This window comes from Pseudocercospora fijiensis (assembly GCF_000340215.1).
Source record: "Pseudocercospora fijiensis CIRAD86 unplaced genomic scaffold MYCFIscaffold_2, whole genome shotgun sequence".
NCBI classification, from domain to species: Eukaryota; Fungi; Ascomycota; class Dothideomycetes; order Mycosphaerellales; family Mycosphaerellaceae; genus Pseudocercospora; species Pseudocercospora fijiensis.
The window spans coordinates 7,110,174-7,129,258 of NW_006921533.1; the positions used below are offsets into that span (position 1 = coordinate 7,110,174).

At 54.8% G+C, this 19,085-nt stretch overlaps 8 protein-coding genes across 8 annotated transcripts in view; 5 read left to right on the forward strand and 3 right to left on the reverse strand.

The window, feature by feature from the left end:
- Window positions 1–394: 394 nt before the first annotated feature.
- On the forward strand, window positions 395–2,073 carry MYCFIDRAFT_56246 (uncharacterized protein; the record flags this gene model as incomplete). The annotated part of the gene is made up of 3 exons (XM_007924413.1): window positions 395–440; window positions 514–601; window positions 668–2,073. The coding sequence occupies exons 1-3, from the start codon at window positions 438–440 to the stop codon at window positions 2,071–2,073; spliced, it is 1,497 nt and encodes a 498-aa protein (XP_007922604.1). The 5' UTR covers window positions 395–437.
- Window positions 2,074–2,122: 49 nt separating this feature from the next.
- On the reverse strand, window positions 2,123–3,314 carry MYCFIDRAFT_210632 (uncharacterized protein). Its single transcript, XM_007925798.1, has one exon. It carries the CDS (start codon window positions 2,859–2,861, stop codon window positions 2,391–2,393), a length of 471 nt encoding a protein of 156 aa, XP_007923989.1. The 5' UTR covers window positions 2,862–3,314; the 3' UTR covers window positions 2,123–2,390.
- A 652-nt stretch (window positions 3,315–3,966) lies between these two features.
- MYCFIDRAFT_86563 (uncharacterized protein) lies at window positions 3,967–5,811 on the forward strand. The gene is made up of 6 exons (XM_007925599.1): window positions 3,967–4,030; window positions 4,177–4,264; window positions 4,397–4,423; window positions 4,516–4,691; window positions 4,749–5,293; window positions 5,346–5,811. Exons 2-6 carry the CDS (start codon window positions 4,262–4,264, stop codon window positions 5,693–5,695), a joined length of 1,101 nt encoding a protein of 366 aa, XP_007923790.1. The 5' UTR covers window positions 3,967–4,030; window positions 4,177–4,261; the 3' UTR covers window positions 5,696–5,811.
- Window positions 5,812–6,171: 360 nt separating this feature from the next.
- On the forward strand, window positions 6,172–6,910 carry MYCFIDRAFT_210633 (uncharacterized protein). Its single transcript, XM_007925799.1, has 2 exons — window positions 6,172–6,616; window positions 6,639–6,910. Exons 1-2 carry the CDS (start codon window positions 6,337–6,339, stop codon window positions 6,692–6,694), a joined length of 336 nt encoding a protein of 111 aa, XP_007923990.1. The 5' UTR covers window positions 6,172–6,336; the 3' UTR covers window positions 6,695–6,910.
- Window positions 6,911–8,841: 1,931 nt separating this feature from the next.
- On the reverse strand, window positions 8,842–10,749 carry MYCFIDRAFT_30220 (uncharacterized protein; the record flags this gene model as incomplete). The annotated part of the gene is made up of 1 exon (XM_007924179.1): window positions 8,842–10,749. One exon carries the CDS (start codon window positions 10,747–10,749, stop codon window positions 8,842–8,844), a length of 1,908 nt encoding a protein of 635 aa, XP_007922370.1.
- A 671-nt stretch (window positions 10,750–11,420) lies between these two features.
- On the reverse strand, window positions 11,421–13,541 carry MYCFIDRAFT_131738 (uncharacterized protein; the record flags this gene model as incomplete). Its single annotated transcript, XM_007925800.1, has 2 exons — window positions 11,421–11,811; window positions 11,914–13,541. 2 exons carry the CDS (start codon window positions 13,539–13,541, stop codon window positions 11,421–11,423), a joined length of 2,019 nt encoding a protein of 672 aa, XP_007923991.1.
- A 520-nt stretch (window positions 13,542–14,061) lies between these two features.
- On the forward strand, window positions 14,062–15,497 carry MYCFIDRAFT_186912 (uncharacterized protein; the record flags this gene model as incomplete). The annotated part of the gene is made up of 2 exons (XM_007925801.1): window positions 14,062–15,086; window positions 15,413–15,497. The coding sequence occupies 2 exons, from the start codon at window positions 14,062–14,064 to the stop codon at window positions 15,495–15,497; spliced, it is 1,110 nt and encodes a 369-aa protein (XP_007923992.1).
- A 580-nt stretch (window positions 15,498–16,077) lies between these two features.
- Window positions 16,078–19,085, forward strand: part of MYCFIDRAFT_49427 (uncharacterized protein) — a 6,446-nt gene continuing 3,438 nt past the window's right edge. Inside the window, exon 1 of the mRNA XM_007924347.1 lies at window positions 16,078–18,943. Within this exon, the coding sequence (XP_007922538.1) occupies window positions 16,270–18,943 (2,674 nt within the window). The 5' untranslated portion in view covers window positions 16,078–16,269. The remainder of the gene's footprint in view (window positions 18,944–19,085) is intronic.

Genomic DNA, 19,085 nt, shown 5'->3' on the forward strand with positions numbered 1-19,085 from the left:
TTTTTAGATTTTGGTATATCGAGACAGCGGTTTGTCTGCCGCCTCGGTCAGGCCAAGCCTTGCTGCCTGAGGGCCTGAGTGGAGCAGGTACACTCGAACGGCGAAGTTCAACAGAATCGACTCTGTGCTTCATCCAACACTATGCTGCTGCCTGAACAGCCACTCGTACGACAACCAGAGCGGACACGGAGACGGCGTGAACAGCAATCCGCACCGCGGATAGGTGGCCAGCCACGTTCACGGAGTTAACAGCGAGGGAGCGTGGCATGCAAGCCTCCGCGCGAACCCTTCTAATCGCCGCCGCCGCATACACCACGTCACCAGCACCCAAGGCGTATTATTCCACTATGACTTCCGCCGCCACCTCCAATCCGGACGACGACCAATTCACTACATCCTCGCATCCTACAGCGCCTACAGGAGCCTTGCCTAAGCCAATGGTATGCAGCATGAATCACTACACGACCCTTCCGCATGGAGAGATTCGCACAACTAACACATAGCTTTTATCAGCTCGCGCGACAACGAGACAAAGAAGCGGCGGAAAGGGAAGGTCGAGCACCGCCGCCCAAAGCACAGTACTTTCCACTTCCCTACAAGGGTACCGACCATTCCCCAAAGGACGAGCGTGTAGCATAAATGAGGCGAGGGCTGATATCTCGCGCAGAGGCCGCCTCACAATGGTGGGCATCACTTGCTCCCGCGGTGACGGAGCACAAAATCATGTCGTTCATTCCCTACCTTCAACGACCACCGACAGCAGCAGTACCTGATAGCGATCCGGCCAGCAAAACTGCCAGCGCGAATACGAGCGGGCTTAGCGTGGACAAGGCCGGCGATGCTACCATCCAGCGAACCAACAGCGTGCACGACCCGTTCGGCCCGCGACAATGGCAGTCAGAGATGGTCCAGCTCAAAGGCAAGAACCGCTACTTGAACGAGTTCAGTGTGGAGAGGCTTGGCGAAGAGGTTGACAATAATCTGGTCATGCTGCATGGTTATGGTGCTGGACTCGGCTTCTTCTACAAGAACTTTGAAGCTCTAACGCGATTTCCGAACTGGAAGCTGTATGCTCTGGATATGTTAGGAATGGGTCGCAGCTCTCGGCCGCCATTCAGTGTGAAGGCGAAAGATCGCGAAGGAAGGGCAAGAGAAGCAGAGAGTTGGTTCGTGGATGCGTTGGAGGAGTGGCGGCAGAAGCGCGGAATCGAGAAGATGACTTTGCTTGGCCACTCCATGGGTGGCTATATGGCGGTTTGCTATGCGCTGAAATACCCTGGCCATCTCAACAAGCTGATTTTGGCTTCACCGGTCGGAATTCCAGAGGATCCATATGCAGTGAGCGACGATGCACCGGACCCAGAATCCAGCACGATGCAGAACGAGGTGACTCAGTCCGGCGACGAGACTGCAGGAAGATCGCAAGGCCGACAGCAGCCACCGAGGAGGAAGATGCCGTGGTGGCTGACAACGCTATGGGACGCGAACATAAGTCCCTTCTCTTTGGTCCGATACGCTGGGCCTCTGGGTCCAAGGCTCGTCTCTGGCTGGACGAGTCGGCGCTTCTCACATCTTCCTGACGATGAAGCGCAAGCGTTACATGACTACTCGTATTCGCTTTTCCGGCAACGAGGTAGCGGAGAGTACGCATTAGCACATATTCTCGCCCCAGGCGCATTTGCTCGATCGCCTCTGATCCGCCGAATTCATGGCGTAGGACGTCAATTCCTGGACACGCATACCGGGCCTTCGCCAGACAATGCCGCGGCAAATCCAGCGCAGCGCCTTCGCGAAACGGGCATTCCGATCGTGTTCATGTACGGCGAGAATGACTGGATGGACATCAAGGGTGGTTATGCTTCGGCTGAGATCCTGAAGGCAGAGCAGAAGAAAGCTCTCGCCAATGCCACTGAAAAAGAGCGCAAGCTTGAGAACGGAGATGTGAAGGTGGTCACCATTCGGAAAGCAGGACACCACGTCTATCTTGACTCGCCGGATCATTTCAACGAGGAAATGGCACTGGAGATGGCCGACGTGGAGAAACGGCAGAAGCGTCTTAATGATGCTGTTTGATCATCGGCATTGGTTTCGAAGAATTGTTCAGCGTTCAAGCGATGGTGTTAAGAGGAAGTAGCAAGTCTTATTTGCGAGCAAGAGGTTTTGCATCATAGATTGTAGAGCACAAAGCGCTTCATGAAGCGCGGTTCACCCGCGTGTTGCATCCATGCGTCGTACGCAGTTGTCCCTTCGAAGATCTGATTGCTTTTCGAATGCTGCAGTGCCTCGCTCGGCCGTTTTGGCGTCTTCGAAATGGCAGGCGTGTTCCAGCAATGTTCATCGGCCAACGATACCTAGCTCAGGAGCGAACTCTTCTGTTCATGTCTCTTTGCTCAGGTCACGTTGAAATGTAGGTAGGCCTCGAAGCGATCGTCGTGATCTTGCTTTGGAGCTTTCCATAGCTGCATCTTGGCTATGCGGGGAATAGGATCGGTCGAGTCTCGCCTGCATAGCGTTGCTGCTGGGGTTGCTGCGGCAGTTGCAGTGAGGTTGTACAATTGAGCTGTTGGACTGTGCGGGTATCGCGGGCTGGCCAGAAGCTCACACAGAAGTCCGCTCGAAGCAGCTATCAATGCCAGTCTTGCAGCCAAGAACATGATCATATTCGGCACATCATCGTGAGTATTGTTAAGGTCTTCTCTCGACCATGCAAATGAAGCAGACACCTGGTTGCTAGCAGATTTGTCTTGGCAACAGACTTGAACTGAGCCTCCGCTGCTAGTGTTTCCATGTTCATGATTCAGATTGGACGGAGGTTCTAATGGGTATGGCTTTCTCCATTTACTGACTCCTCTCAACTTCATGAACGCTGTGAGGTTCTCGTTGGCCCATGGTCGATATCTTCTGGCAAGACAAAAGTCATGAACACATTGTTGACGTCGAGAGTGTCGGATAGTGCCGCTGTTCCACGGAATACTGTTGCACTTCCAGCGGTGTCGCTTGTGGTGCAGTGGATTGATTGCGGCTTTTGTAGATTCCTCCGCTAGATTATGGAAGCTTGTCTCACAGTCGGCAAGGCTTGGTCTCGTCGCGTGCTCTCAGAAGTGCCAATGCAAAACCCGTTGTTGCCGCTGCCGCTGCGCAGCCATCAGCGTGAGGTGACCGAAAGTCGTAAGAGCACCCGTCATTCCCAAAACAGTCAGACGTCCCGACATGTACGCGCCGGAGCTTGGTGGGCTGCATGCACCACGATGATGTCGGTTGTCGCAGCAGACTGAACACCGGATTCTTCTCCAAGCAGTTTTGGGGATGCATGCCCGTTTCAAGGTGGTTGTCAGTTGATGGCGATGGTCGTCCGCGTTACTTATTGAGTGTCGCTGGGCGGAAAGTCAATTGTGAGCTTGCTTCCCTTGCTCCGGCTGTTCCTGGACTTGCGGCTCTGCGCAGGGACACTTGTCACACTTCGAGCAGGCCTGGCCTCCGCACTCTTGGCACTCTTCTCCTGCAAGCTCGACGGCGGGAGCCTCCAGCGGCTTCCGCAATACCGCAATACATCCAGCTCGACAAGGCCTGCAGTCAGCCGTCAGCGCTGTCCAGAAGTGGTCCAGGATGCCACGCCCGTCGCCCGTCGCCCGTCGCCCATCGCTCGTCGACAGCCTGTCGCCAATGCATTATTCCCCGCTCTGTCCCGCCCGCTTGCGATGGAGAGGCGCGTCGGGCGAGACTTGCCAGTATCGTTGGCGAAAGTCACCGATTTCTCGCATTGGCCCTTCTCGATGCGGTGCAGTACTCCGAGTGGGGTTCTTGGGAACGTCACGCTCGTGCTTCGATGCCAATGGACGACGGGAGCGCACAGCATGCAGAGCTTTTCCTTGTAGCAAGTAGCCAGCTCCACCGAGCTCGTTCTCCCCATGCTGCACGTATAAAGCGCGCCTGATTCTCCAGCAAACGCTGCATCCTGTACTTGCAATCGTGCACAGCTCGAGCTGCAGAAGCCAAGCACCACTATTGTCTCCTGTCGCTGCTCTCCAAGGTCAGTGTGGCAGTGGCACCCCCGCAGGTTGTCGGCGTCGATCAGCATCACTTGCCCAGGCCCCAAACCTAGCGTCCTCGAGACAGGCACGCATCCGTAGCCGCATCGGCAAAAGGGAAGGAGCGGCTAACACGCAGCGGTGACAGCAGGCACGCGTATAATTCAAATCCACCTCCCGCCTACCTTTCTTCTCTCGTCTTGACCACCACCACCCGTCAAGCCTCTTTCACAATGGTATTTGCACGCTCCGCTCTTCGTCTGGCTCGCCCAGCCAGCTCTCTGCTTAGCCAGAGAGCACCCACCACCTTCTCACAGCGTGCCAGCTTGGGCGGAGTCAGAACGCTGACGGCAACCTCGCAACGACAGGGCAAAGTCCTCCTCGTTCTTTACGACGTAAGCAGACATCTTCAACCTCCTTCACCTAGCTTGGAAACAGCCAGTGGAGCTCCACCGCACCTTGGACCCTGTGACTGATAACCTCCAAGGGCCATGAGCACGCCAAGCAAGAGCCAAAGCTGCTCGGAACCACAGAGAACGAGCTGGGTCTCAGAAAATGGATCGAGTCGCAAGGCCACGAGCTTGTCACCACCTCCGACAAGGAGGGTGAGAACAGCGAGTTCGACAAGCACATTCCAGACGCCGAAGTCATCATCACAACCCCGTAAGAGAGGTCTCGAGCAAACCATAGCTCGCCTGACACGCATTGACTTGGCTCCAGATTCCACCCAGGTTACCTCACTGCTGAGCGCCTCGCCAAGGCCAAGAAGCTCAAGATCGCCGTCACTGCTGGTATCGGATCCGATCACGTCGACCTGAACGCTGCCAACACCACCAATGGCGGTATTACCGTTGCCGAGGTCACGGGCTCCAACGTTGTCTCAGTCGCCGAACACGTCGTCATGACCATCCTGATCCTCGTCCGCAACTTTGTCCCAGCTCATGAGCAGATTGCCCGTGGTGACTGGAACGTCGCCGCTGTTGCCAAGAACGAGTACGATCTCGAGAACAAGGTTGTCGGTACTGTTGCTGTGGGCCGCATTGGCGAGCGTGTGCTCCGCCGCCTGAAGCCATTCGACTGCAAGGAGCTCCTCTACTACGACTACCAGCCACTCAGCCCAGAGGTCGAGAAGGAGATTGGCTGCCGCAGAGTCGACAGCCTCGAGGAGATGTTGGCCCAGTGTGATGTTGTCACCATCAACTGCCCACTCCACGAGAAGACCCGCGGTCTCTTCAACAAGGAGTTGATCAGCAAGATGAAGAAGGGTAAGTGAGTCTCCTCTGGAAATAGCAGAACAATCACTGACATGCTTCGCAGGCTCATGGCTCGTCAACACTGCCCGTGGTGCCATCGTCGTCAAGGAGGATGTTGCCGACGCGCTCAAGTCTGGTCAGCTCCGTGGTTACGGTGGTGATGTCTGGTTCCCACAGCCAGCACCAAAGGACCACCCACTCCGCTACGCCTCTTACATCGACTGGGAGGGTGGCAACGCGACTGTGCCACACATGTCCGGTACTTCGCTCGACGCTCAGCAGCGATACGCTGCCGGTGTCAAGAGCATCTTGGACTCATACTGGAGCGGCCGCGAGGACTACCGACCTGAGGATCTGATCGTGCACAAGGGTGACTACGCCACCAAGGCCTATGGTCAGCGCAACAAGAAGTAGATGATGCGAACCGTGGCCTCTGCGTAACGAATTTTATGGCATTAAAAGATACCTTTTAGTTGTACAATCTTGACCAGTTGTCGAGGCTTAGCGAGCCTGAATTAATCATCATGAGCACCTCAAGTAACACTCTCATTCCTTCAGGGCTTCAAGGTTGCACTTGTGGATAATGTTGGAACTACTCGCGGACTTCAATTGTTGCGGGCCAAGTCCGGCAGGCATTAGGGTTATGTTTACCCTAAGCCGTGACGACGACAGTACCAAAACTGTCTTTCGGACTTGTGAGTGTCGTGGCAAATAATGGCGAAGGTCTTGCTGACTATGTTTTGATAGGTTCGGTCAATGTCTCTTCAATTCATGCCGTATTGTTCTTTCGTGACGCGCTAGGAAGGCTCGTTGGGCACAATCTGGAAGTCAGACCCAGCAACCTTCTTCTGTGGCAGGATAGCTACGATGCCGAAGGGCTATTCTCGTGGACATCATATCATCGATTATCGACGGACTGTGTCTGCCTAGCTAATGACAATTCTCACTTGCGAGAGGGGGACTTCAGGCTCCTCACCTGCAGCGATCCATGAATGTGTCACTCCACACGGCAGTACGCGGTGGCTTTCACAGCCTCTTAAAGTCCTCACTGTCAAATGCTCGGACTTGGAAGCTTTCTATGGTCCGCATGTAACGTTCGTCACGGCAGGCTGAAAAGTATGGCGGGCCCGGACTTGGCACGAGCTCAAGTCGGGCAGCAGATTGAGGCTCAATCGCGATCCTGCATGGGATGCATATGTACCTGGAGACGGATGCAGCCCTGCAGCCCTCTTTGCGCTCGCGGCGATCCTCTGGAACCGTGCAGCTGGAGCACCGAACATGTAGGGGCTGAGACGTTCCGGCTGATAGCTGGGAAGAGCCAGCCAAGACTGTCACTTGAATGGTTTCTCTTGGGCTGTCAATCAGTCGCAGGGCATTCTTTCTCTATCGTCCTCTGTGGGCGGCGCCAGATAGTGATGATGCATTGATCGGGTCCCAGAGGCTCGGCTGTGGCAGGGATTCAGCTCCCGCTTGGCTTCGCGTTCGTGTGACCTGGCGTATTCGTGTGTCAAAGTCGATATACTCTGCCACCTCCAAGACCTGCTGGGAAGCACTGCTCCGGTGTCAAGCGCCCAGAGCTAAATGAGACCCTAACATTCGATGGCGGAGAATTGCAGATCAGATGTTGGGCATGCAAGCGGAGTCAGTCGAATGCACAACTTGCGAGGGCCTGCAGCCTTCAGCCTGGGTAACTTATGCGGAATATGCGGCAATGCAGAAATGATGGTGTTCAAGGGAGAGGATCGAGGTCGGAGGTGCCGTGACAAGCTCTGACTCATCAACTACCAATGCAATAGATGAGCCTGGCACAGGTATGAATGAATTATGGCCTCATCATGGCTCTGACTGCAGAGCAAGCTCGACGCCAGACGTACGGTCACTGCGGTGACACCGTTCGAATGCTTGAAGGTCTGCCGTCCGGACTGCACGTAGGGCTGCAGTAGTGCACTCACTTGCGGTATGAACAGCACAGGGATGCGGCGATGCGGCAGGCAATCCGTCATCGCGACAAAGCGTGCAGAAAGACGGTCAGGTTGTGTCTTGGAACAATTTGTTGGGGGCCCAGTCGAGGCGTGCAAGAGCGAGCGAGGACTGGCGGAAGGGGAAGGGGCAGAGGCTGTGCGCGTGTTTGAAGGAAGCCACGGCCAAGCCTCGTCTTCGTCTTCGTTCGACCGGCGCGCGTGAACCACGCTAACGCTGACGCTAACCGTGAACGGCGCATTTTGCGATTGTTGCTCAGATTTATTTTTGGCACGGGCTGCCGGAGTGTGAGTCTGTCAGCCTACTACACTTTCTCGCTCTCACCTTCTCGTCGACATCACCCTTCACAGCCGACCGGAAGCGTCGTGCGTGCGTGCTCGCTCGCTCGAGGCAATCCCTTAGAATACACTTTGGCTGAAAGACTGTTCGTCCGACGCTAACGGAACCGGTAGCAGACATTCGCTGCAGGTGCGGGAATAGACGCACCGTCGTGTCCTACACTACCCAGCTATCCTGCCTGCGCAGCTCTCAGAAGGAAGCAGATGTTGTCTATATAGAGGCCTGACCTTCACCAACATCTGCCCTTCCATTCCCATCAACACCAAGTTTCATTTGTCTTCGGCTCCCATTTCCTTCCAGCTTTCGCTCATCAGCATATACACCACTACGACAACACACATCAGCAACCCATTTTCGCCTTTCATCACACTTCATCAGTACGCACAGGATTTTCAGTGTTTCCTACTGTCCATCTTCAACCTCGATTTCCCCACCCCATTTTTCTATCAGCCCCTTTTCGTATTCCCTTGATTACTATGGGCCGTGGTGGATACAACTAAAGACTACACTTTTTTCCCGACATTCTCGTACAGCAAAAGCGACTGTACCGGCATTCAAAACCATCATAGCAGGATTTACCGCACACAAGAAACACCACATCATCATCATCATCATCATCAATACATCATTCACGATGGGTCGCGGCGGATACAACTCACCAGTGCCCTCCCGAGGAAGCGACGACGGCAGAGGAGGTTACAACTAAACCATCAAAACACACTCGGCCATTCTGGAAATGGCCACGAGAACTTCCACCCTCGAGCGGGTCTCGAATAAATTCCGGCATACCTTATAATTGGACGACTCATCTCCTTCTACTACGCAAGACTATTTCTACACCTACGGACTTTTTAAAGCGCACGACTGGGAAGAAGAAGCATCGTTGATAAGCGTTCAGGCAAGCGCTGGATTGATGATAGCGTTCAGCGAAGCGATAGGCATTTACATGGAGTTTCTCTTGGAACTTTGAAGCATTAGCGGCATGTGCATGGAGTTTGGGGGAATTTTTGTGTTGCATTTGCAGGAGCTTGTTTGGGCATACATACATGGCTTAGAAAGAGACTTCGCGAGAGTGCGCAAGCACATGGGAATTGGTGGGAGGCTATTTCTCGGCTTCATCCATAGCAGGACAATTGGAAGGCTCCTCTCGTTGCGATAATCGATTTTCCACCTTTTCTGCATCATAGCCATCAGATTTACGTGGCTCAAAGTACTCCTGGCACTCATCGGAGGTCATGATTTCATTTGCCTACACAGAACTTCTCGAAAACAACACCTAACACTTCTTCCACATCGCCCGCTTGGCCTCGACCAGTGATCTTTCCCAAACACTCCGCCGCTGCTCGTAAATGCTCTGCCGCAACAACAATATCTGCCTCTGCTTCGCCCACTTGATTCCGATTGAAATCGTCGTCATCATCGTGCGCACCAACAGGAAGGGAAGTTTCGGGATGAGCCTCCCGAAGGAAGGCATTGAGATGGCTGACGCACTCCTCGAGCAAAACGCGATGCCTCTCGCTAGCGCCAAGAGATTCCTGCCAAATAGAAAGATCGGCATGGGCTGCGGGCGCGAATCCTGCTGCATCATCATCATCATCATCGCCTACCGGGGCCAAAGCTGCAGTCAGCTTTTCGAATTGCCGAATCAGGCCTGCCAGAAACGCTTGTATCCCTCCTGGATCCATCTCTTCTGTGCCGGCTGACCGTACATTTGACTGAAGCTGTCCCGAACTTGTGGTTTGCGCATCGGTGCACGACAGGAGATGTACAGAATCCTCGTTGAGAGATGGGAAGTCTTTTAGAACTGCTCGTTTGGCTTCCGCTCGTGCAGATTCGTTCCTCACCAGATCGGATTTGTTCAAGATGATTACGACGTTGTCCTTTTCCAGGATTAGTTTCTTCGCGACTGCTGTGACGTCGGCGTCCAGGTTCAATTTAGGCAGCGAACCAGCTTTGCTTGTGTCTTCGAAGCCAAAGACTACAATGACCAGGTCACTGTCAGCCGCTCTCTCTTTCGCCCGTCTCATGCCTTCTTGCTCAATTCTATTGATGACTTCTGCGGACTTTCCCTGCTCTCCTGGTACGGCTGCCGGCATTGCCCGGCGCAGACCAGCAGTGTCGCCGAAACGACAGAAATAACCACCAATGTCAACGCCGACCTCCACGATATCTCGGGTCGTGCCGGCTTCGTGGCTGACGATGGCAGCTTCGCGGCCGACTATACGATTGAGCAGGGAGCTTTTGCCTGCATTTGGGGCACCGAGTAAAGCAATGCCAATTCCGTGCCTGAGCAGCTCACCCCGGACTGCATTTTGGCTGTGCACTCGCAATGCTTGTTGCAGAACTTGGACTTGCTGTGCGACAGACTCCATAAGCTCATTCGGGCTTTCGTCGAAATGCTGATCTTCGCTAAAGTCAATGAGGGCTTCGAGCTCTCCACGAGCACACAGAAGCATTTCTCGCCATGTCTCGTACTGCTTCGCAAGGGAGCCGGCCGTTCCGCGCATTGCAAGTCGGCGCTGTTGCTCTGTATCTGCGGCCAGGGTGTCTCCCAAAGCCTCGACCTGGGTGAGATCCAGCCGGCTGTTCATGAATGCTCGCCGCGTGAACTCGCCAGGCTCAGCATATCGGAGGGGGAAGGTCGCGCTTGAACATTTGGAGATGGCAGCCAGCACCGCTTTGACTATGGCTGGGCCGCCGTGTAGATGAAGCTCTAGAATGTCGTCACCAGTCGCTGTGCGTGGAGCAGGAAAGTATAGCAGCAGCGCCGAAGAATCAAGGATAGAGTCGGGGGCGAGGTGCTGCCCAGGCGCGTAGAGGCTTCTTACGGTCGCCAAGCGCGGCTTTGGATGGTTCTTGCCCGGACAGAATGCCTCATAGACATGCAGGCACGCGGGTCCCGAGACACGAATGACTGCTATCGCTGCACGTCCGGGCGCAGAAGACAAGGCATAGATCGTTGCATCGTGATTGAACGCGGTCTTGTCGCCTCTCGTCCAGCCTTTCGGACGCGATGGTACTCCTCCACGGACTGGACTCGGCGCTCTCGCTTGGCCATTCGTGCTCGTACTCGTCGACGCCACCCGTCGTCCACCATGTCTCGCGCCAATTGCCCGTGCGCTCCGCAAAGCGCCCACACGCGCGATCATCCACGCTCCATTCGCTGAGATTCGATGTGATGATGATTATTGTGATGATGACGACGACGATGCTTCTGCAGAGCAAGCGCGAAGGCAGCAAAATACCAGGATTCCCACGTGGACCTGCAAAGCACAGCTGATCGCAGAACTCTAAATCCGCCCTCCGGGCCCCGGCGTGCACTGCCCAGACGGCCGAGGCCGCCAGCAAGCAGAAGACCTGACCTGATGCCTGATGCCTGATGCCTGATAGTAACCGCTCCTGTGCTTTGCTCACACCGGCTGCACGATTCGGAACGGATTCTAAGTGGCTTGTCGTACACGCGACATTGTACGCCTATGCAGTCCACTCACCGGAGCTGCCGAATACTAACAGTACCTTGCATGTATGTCCTCCATCATCGAGCCAGCACGACAACGACGCTCCGTAGTGCCAAGTTCATGCGATGGACTTCTTCGAATACTATTGTTACATGCCTGCCCTTCCTTCCTGGGTATCTCAACGAGCTTGCGCATTGCCAGCGCTGCTCATGTCCATTGCGCCGAATCCTCATCATACATATCCTCCAACCCGTCACTTCAAGCAGACCCTCATGCGCAGCATGCTCTTATGGTACAGGTCGACGGCCAAGTCAGACCACCTTGACTGCCCTCCAAAAATGACATCGTGATCATCGAGCTCGCTACCACGCATACCCGTCATCTTCCTCTTCGGCATCTTCATTCCAGTCCTCATCACCACTCAGCTCATCATCCATGAAGTCTCCCTCAGTCCATTGATTCTCGCGAGGTCGCTGGTTGTCAATGCGAATGTCGACTGCCGTGCAAAGACCTTGAATGAACTTCTCGGCCCTTCGCCGCCACGCTTCTACCTCACTTCGATCCGCTGACTCCGAGTCAGATTCTGGCGAAGGTGTAGCAGTCTTGTCCATGACGGATGCCTGGCTCTCAGCAACACGCCTGCTGCGGCGCGGTTGTCGCTTGCACGGCGTCTCGTGCTCAACTTCCGAGTCGGAGTAACGTTGTGTATCTCCTGTGGACTGGTAAGCCGGTGCTTGCACGGCTACAGCTCTTCTGCCACGAAGAGGCATGTTTCCGTTCCACTCGCGACTCAACTCATCAGCGCCACCGCTTTTCGGGGACCATTTCAGTTGAGTGGCTTTCCATAGCTCGAACTGCCTGATCGAGCCCAGGTTCTCATTCGGTGACCCATTACGCCGCAGATACACTCGTCCCAGCCGCTCAATCCACTGATCGCGGAAGCCAGCTCGATCACGCCACGGAATGTTGATGTGCGCATGAATGATCAGCGTCCGAAGTTGAAGCAGTTCGGGCGCATTGTCCACTAGAGAGCGGAAGAGGTTCTGCGCAGCCTCTGGTGACCACTTCTGAGCATGGATGATCTCCAAGTGGCGTAGAGTGCTTGGCCAGGAAGGAATGTCAGATTCTGGTAGCAACTCATCGTACAAAGCCTCGGCGTCGTTGACCGAGTCCTTCTCACTGTAGTAGTGTAAATCGACTTTCAACACTTCGAGACGGGGACAGAGCTCTTTCAATGATGTTGTGAAGCTCAGATTCAGCGCCGCGTTGTGATTGAGCACGAGCTCCTTGAGATGAGAGCCAGATGTCTTGAAAAAGTCTCGCATCATCTCGCTGGTGATTTCCAGGCAGTTCGTAAGCTCGAGCCTCTCAAGGTTGGTCGGCAGTCGCTGCAAGAACTTTTCCATGATGGTGTCACAGGAGATGAATGTCAGATCGACAAGGGAGGGAAGCTTTGCGATCGACGTTGCAAGTCCTGGTGGCGGTGCCTGCTGCGCTTCACCCTCTGCATTTGTCTCAGTCGTGCTTGGTTCAAAGCTGTCATCAACATTGAACCCAGTCACAACGAGCCGCTTGAGATATGCAAACACCACGCTCTCGTGCGCCGTTGACATCGTCTTGTAGAGCTCGATCGGGTCATTTCGAGGAATCGTGTCACGCGACCAGCGCCAAGTGCGAAGACGAGTGCCGCAGCTTTCGAAGGCTTTGATGAGATCAGTTGGAGAGAAGGTCCATTTCTGAACTTTGACGGGCCTGAAGGGTGGGTAGTATCGTGGATGTAGTATCTCCATGTGCTGGAGTTGGGGTAGCTGAGATACCAGCTGTGGTAGATGCAAGCTCGGTCTGCCTGATGCAGCGTAGGCAACAGTTCTCACGTCCATGTTCAAGCGATGTACCTTGACGTTGTAATTGATGTATCGCTCCTCTCTCGGCATCTGAAGGAGGTCGAGGAGCTGATGTGGGTGATATGTGTTGAGCATAGGCGGCGACTGATATAGCGCCTCAAGAGCGGCCAGTCCGAAGGCTCGACATATGCTCCGCGCAGTCTTGAGCAGCCATGTGGCGTTGGCACTTGCATCTCGTGAGAACTCGTCCACTGGCAAAGATGCGTAGATGAAGATCTGCTTGAGCACTTCCTCGGGTAGCGCTTTCCAGTTTGGTATATTGCCATCGCTCGGTCCTTCGAAACCCTTCTTGACTGGCGCAGACTGTGCCCTGCGTGCCTTGCCGATTCTAAAAGCACGAACTAGAGTTGTCTGCTTTGTTCTCGCCGCCGCCTTGCTCCGAGTCTGGGGCTTGCGCTTTCTCGTAACTTTGCGCTTCTTCGGCACTGGTTCCTGTACGACTTCGGTATCGGGCGCAAAGTCTTCCTCGCTCCTCCCACTCGCCTCGAAATCATCCTCGTCTGTGTCAGGCTCGTAGTAGATTGAGCGCTTGCGGCTTGCCGACTGACGTGTGGACCGACGTTTCGTGGCAGGCGCCATTGCGCCGGCGAGAAAGTGAATGCAATCTGACGGGCGTCCAGTGTGGGCGTCGCGCCTCGAAAATAATGCGACTGGGTGATGTTTGTTTGGTCGAGCAGGCTGCAGGGCAGATGGCTGATGACTTTCGAGAGTGTCGCTTCCGTATGCGGGGACGGGGACGATCTCGGATCTCGGGCGGGACCTGCCGTGCCATGCTGACATAACTAGCGTTTGCGATACCCACCTTTCCCTTGGTCTCCACTGTCAAATCTCTAGATCGCACGCTCGTGGACAGATACAATCGCTGCGAGGTGAATCTGAGAACGGGTTCGGCGTGTACCATTTGCAACATCCATCACTTGTCTCTGCCAGGCACGTACTGCTGAACACAGTCGTGACTTTGTACTGTTCTGGTTCTACTGCCCGCGACGCGTCTCAAAGTCGCGTGAGAACCACCACCGATGATCGATACATCAAAATGAGGACTGCAAAGCATACGCTACTCCAGCAAATACCCGACGAGAGCTGATAGCCTGTTGAAATGCGTTTCCGCGCGAGTATTCAAAATATCAACACTTTCACCAAATTTACAGCATCACTCGCCTCTCTGGGCAACATCGCCTGGGTGCGATTAGACGAGAAGGATGTTCGATTTACGGTCATCCCCGAACAAGGTACGCAAGTATGGTCCGTCCTTTCGATCGAAACGATCTTTGAAGAGTATACGATACAGTCCGCCGCGGCGAACAACACCATAAATCTCGAAGTACCTCTTGCGCCACTCCAACGAGCGTTGAAAAGTGCCCAGAATGCTATTGCCGCCAATATCAGACTCACGAAGAAGGACAACATTCCGTTGCTGTCGCTTACGATCACCACGCAAGCCATGAACAGCAGCGCTCCCTTCGGAAACGGCCAATCGGGTTCCACCCAGGATGGCGTTAATGACTTTGGCACAGCTGGTAACGGGACAGAGGAAAGCGTGGAGTTCTTCGGAGCGAGACAGGAGCGTGAAACGCTTGTCACGCAAGACGTGCCTGTTCGCGTACTTGCGCCGGCATCGGTCGAAGGACTCCACGAACCACGATGTCGCGAACCGGACGTGCACATCGTGCTCCCAAATTTGATACAGCTGAAGGCAATCAGCGACCGCTTCACAAAGCTGGCACTGTCCACGAAAAGCAGCACACGGGCTGTCTATGGTGGTGCTGGTCCGAAACTCGAACTCAGCGGCAATATGCACGGTTGTCTTCGCTTAGCGCTCAATACGGATGCGATGCGCATCAACAGCCTATGGACCGGCCTTGAGAACCCAGAACTCGATCCATCACAGGTTGCCGATGGGGAAGCTGGGCTTGCCAACCACCCTAGTACCAGGATGAAAGAACTCGGCGATTCTTCTGGGCAGAGCGACGAAGGATGGGCGACAGTGCGTGTCGACGGGAGAGATTGGGGTCGAGTGCTGAGCGTTGGGCGGCTCGGTGGCAGAGTTATCGCGTGCTTCTGCCACGACCACGCACTCATTTTGTATGTCTTTCTGAACAGCGATGAACCTGGAGGGGGCGAGTCTGTACTGACGGTAAGGGGTGCCGAAAACTTTCAAAGGTGCAGGGCTTCGCTAATAACAACCACGCAGTACTACATTTCCTCCTTTACGACGTGACGAGCGATGGGAGATGAGCTGGTTCGTAGCACGGAGGAGCTCACATGAATGGAGATAGCTTCGATGTACATACAACGTGGAGTGACCGACTTGTCCGACTAGCTGCATGAGCGCATACAGTGCTGTCCGAAATGTTTCACGTGCCTATCCGTTTGTAAAGGAGGGAGCGTCCGACATGGTCTGCCGTTTTCTGACGACATTCCATACCGTGTTTTCCACCTTTCTGCAGCCGTACTGAGAGCGAAGCCGTGTGGCATTTGATTGCATGTGTACGAAAGAAAGGTCGATGGGCGTGGTGCAAGGAGGAAGTTTAGGTTACTGCTTACTTAAAGCCTTAAACTGAGGAGCCAAGACGCTTGCGGCTGGAAGGTTCGGCGCCATCGCATTCAGGAGTCGCAGGGTAGGTATTCTACCTAGAGATCGCATGTATGCGTCGACGCTCGGATTTCGATCGAGAAGTGTGCACGACTCACTTCGAAACCTGGAGCACAGCACGCTATCGTGTGCGTCACTGACTCCGCTCCACCTCAGCGTCGCCGACCGCACGTGGCCCGCGATATACGAGTGCCGCCGCCGCGAAACACGACCGCCCGACAGGCCCGGCGAAAGGCCCGCAGCAAGCACGGAGGGTAACCTGGAAGTTTGGTGGAGAAGGGTGGCTTTCCCGACGCGGACGAGGCGAACAGCGCAGTGGCAGAATACGCACAACAGGAGCGCGGACAATTGCAGTTGGTGCAGGCTGAGCAGTGCAGTGGATGAGTGAGGGGACAGACATAAACACGGCGCGGCGCGGGCAGGAGCGTACGGACAGGAGACTGGCGACACACCGGCGTGAGCGCGCGCCTCGAGCGCCAGGGCAGCGCAGAAGTGCAGGCCTGCGGCCAGGAAACGATGTTCTCCAGCAGCGACAAGTCGGCGCGTCAGAGCAGCGGCGGCAAGTCTTTCTTCTCTCGTAACAAGAAGGACAAAGGGAGCGAACATGGACACGGCCTCGGCCATGCGCCGCAGCCCACGATCCACGAGTCCACCGCGCGCCACTCGCACCGCAGCTCCACCTCCACCAGCACCATCGACCAGGAGGAGTACATGAAGAATGGGCAAGACCCGCTGGCGATGCAGGCAGGAGTCATCACTAGCATACCCTACGATGCCGTGGCCAAAGACACGCGACCTCCGCTTCTTGTTGATCATGCCGAGTGGCCAGTGTCGAAACGGGAACCGCTGCCACACCATTTGAACAAAGGCGGCGGCGACTTCCACCAGTACCCTGCCTTCGACGCCAGCTCGCTCCCTCCGAGGCCTCCCACACATGGCAGCAGCTACCGCGGGCGACTGGACTCGGATGCCACCACGCTGAATGCCTATCCCGCATCCCGTAGCTCGAGCGACCACGGCAGTGTACGATCGAACTGGTCCGGCGACCGAAGACAATACTACAATGCCAACACCAGTCAGGCCTCTCTCGGCGTCGGCATGACCGGTTATGCTCCCGAGCAATCTTCTGCAAGCCAGCGAGATCGAGATCGCAACATCCAACATCTCAACGCCCACAGCCCGTCTGCCTTTTCTAGTGCAGCATCATTCTCGCCCGAAGCATTGCTGCAACACCGACCTTCGGACGACAAGGTCATAGAGAAAGAATTCTTGGAGTTGATGCTAAAGCGTGGTTGGAAATCACTACCCGAACAAGCACGACGTCAGATGGAAGCATACCCTATAAGTAAAAAGTGGACTCTGGTATACCAAGATAGACTGGCAGAGTGGCAAGGAGAGCAGAAGCGCAGAAATATGGCCCGAAATACCATGCAGAGCGTGCATGGAGGCTTCGATATTGGCCGCATGGAGGAGGAAGGCAGCCCGGAATGGTACGTGAAGAAGATTTTGGACAACTCCATATCTGCAAAACAATTACAGAGCTTGGCCGTGAGCCTCCGAACCCAGCCCATCGCGTGGGTCAAGGCATTCGTGGAAGCACAAGGACAGATAGCATTGACCAATTTGCTCGGAAAGTTGAATAGACGACAAGCATCTGGACCAGTCCCCGTGGAAGGATCAAAGCAGGAGAAAGACTTGGACCGAGAGTACGACATTGTCAAATGTCTGAAGGCATTGATGAACAACAAGTATGGAGCCGACAACGCGTTGCAGCACGATAGTATTGTCATGGCGCTCGCGAGCTCCTTGACGACTCCACGACTGCACACCAGGAAATTGGTCTCGGAGCTGCTCACCTTCCTATGTCATTGGGCAGAAGGACAAGGGCATGTGAAAGTCCTCCAGGCCATGGATCATCTCAAGGCACAACAAAGCGAGAACGGACGATTTGATGCATGGCTACGTATCGTGGAGGTCACCATCGATGGGCGTGGCAAGATGGGATCCTTGGTCGGAGCATCAGATGAAGTCCGAAGTGGTGGTGTCGGCATGGAGAACCTCCTCATGGAATATGCTGTTGCATCTCTGTTCTTGGTGAACTCCATCGTAGATGCACCCGAGCGAGATCTTCAGCTGCGATGTCACATCCGGGCCCAATTTGTGGCCTGTGGGCTCAAGCGTATCTTCACAAAGATGGAGGACTTCCAGTACGAGGTCATAGACAAACAGATCGAACGATATCGAAACAACGAAGCCATTGACTATGAAGACTTGCTGGAGCGCGAGAACAGCTCTATGCATGAGAGTATGGAGGGCGAGGGCAAAGACTTGAATGACCCGGTACAAATCGTTGAGGCTATTCAGCAACGAGTTGCTGGAAGCAGAGAAGGCGACTATTTTCTCTCTGCACTGCAGCATCTTCTGTTGATTCGGGACAACGAAGGAGAAGATCGTTTGAAGCTGTTCCAGCTCGTAGAGAGCATGCTCTCCTATGTTACCATGGACCGACGATTACCAGATATGGACCTCAAGCAGTCTCTCAACTTCTCCGTTCAGTCGTTACTCGACAAGCTTTATACAGACTCCGAGGCTCGACAAGCTCGAGAAGCTGCCAATGAAGCAAGGCTTATTGCAGATGCGGCAATTGCAGAGCGTGATGAGATGAAGTCCCAGGTGGAGATGGGTGCTGAAGGTCTAGTAGCCAAATTGCAAAAGCAGATCGAGGAACAAGCTGCTGTCATTGACCTGCAGTCTCGACAGACCGAGGCAATGAAGTCAGAACTTAGTGAGCTGCAAAGAGTACGAGCACAGGACCTGCAACGACAAGAACTCGAGACTCGAGAGTTGTACTTGATGCTTCGCGATGCTCAAAACATCGCTGAGTCGAATGCCAAAAAGGGCGGCAAAAATGAGGAGACTACAGATCCGGCGCGATTGCAAGGCATCCTCGACCGTGAAAGGCTTATGGATCGCTTGGAGATGCAGCTTGAACGTGCAAAGACTCAGGCAAAGCTGGAAGGTAAGGTGTGGCAACAGTTCAATCCCAGTGACAAGCTGCGTGAGCTTCGTGAAAAGATGGAGGGCGCGGGCATGGAACCAGATGGACTTGAAGCCCAAATGAGCTACCTCGGCCAGACCGCTCCTCGAAGAGGCACCGGCATTGCACGCAAACCAGTCCGAAAAGCCTCAGATGGTGACAATGTTGACGAGACCATTATGGAGGACGACACTGTCTTTGAGAAGCCTAGACTGGTGGAGTACACACGGCCCAAGGTGCCATCTTCTGTTGCGAATGCACAACGAGGCATGCTCGCTGAGCTTCAAAGCAGAGCGCCGAGGGTGGATGGTAGCGATGACGAAGGCGACGGTGTCACGACCGGGCCTAGTCATCCAAGCCTCGAGAGCGAGAGCCCGAAAACACCTACCAGCACAGATCTGCCAGAGCCAGCTAAAGAAAAGTTCGATGGCCCTGTCGCACCTACGCCACCCCCTATGCCTGCGTTCGATGGAGCAGCTCCCACGCCTCC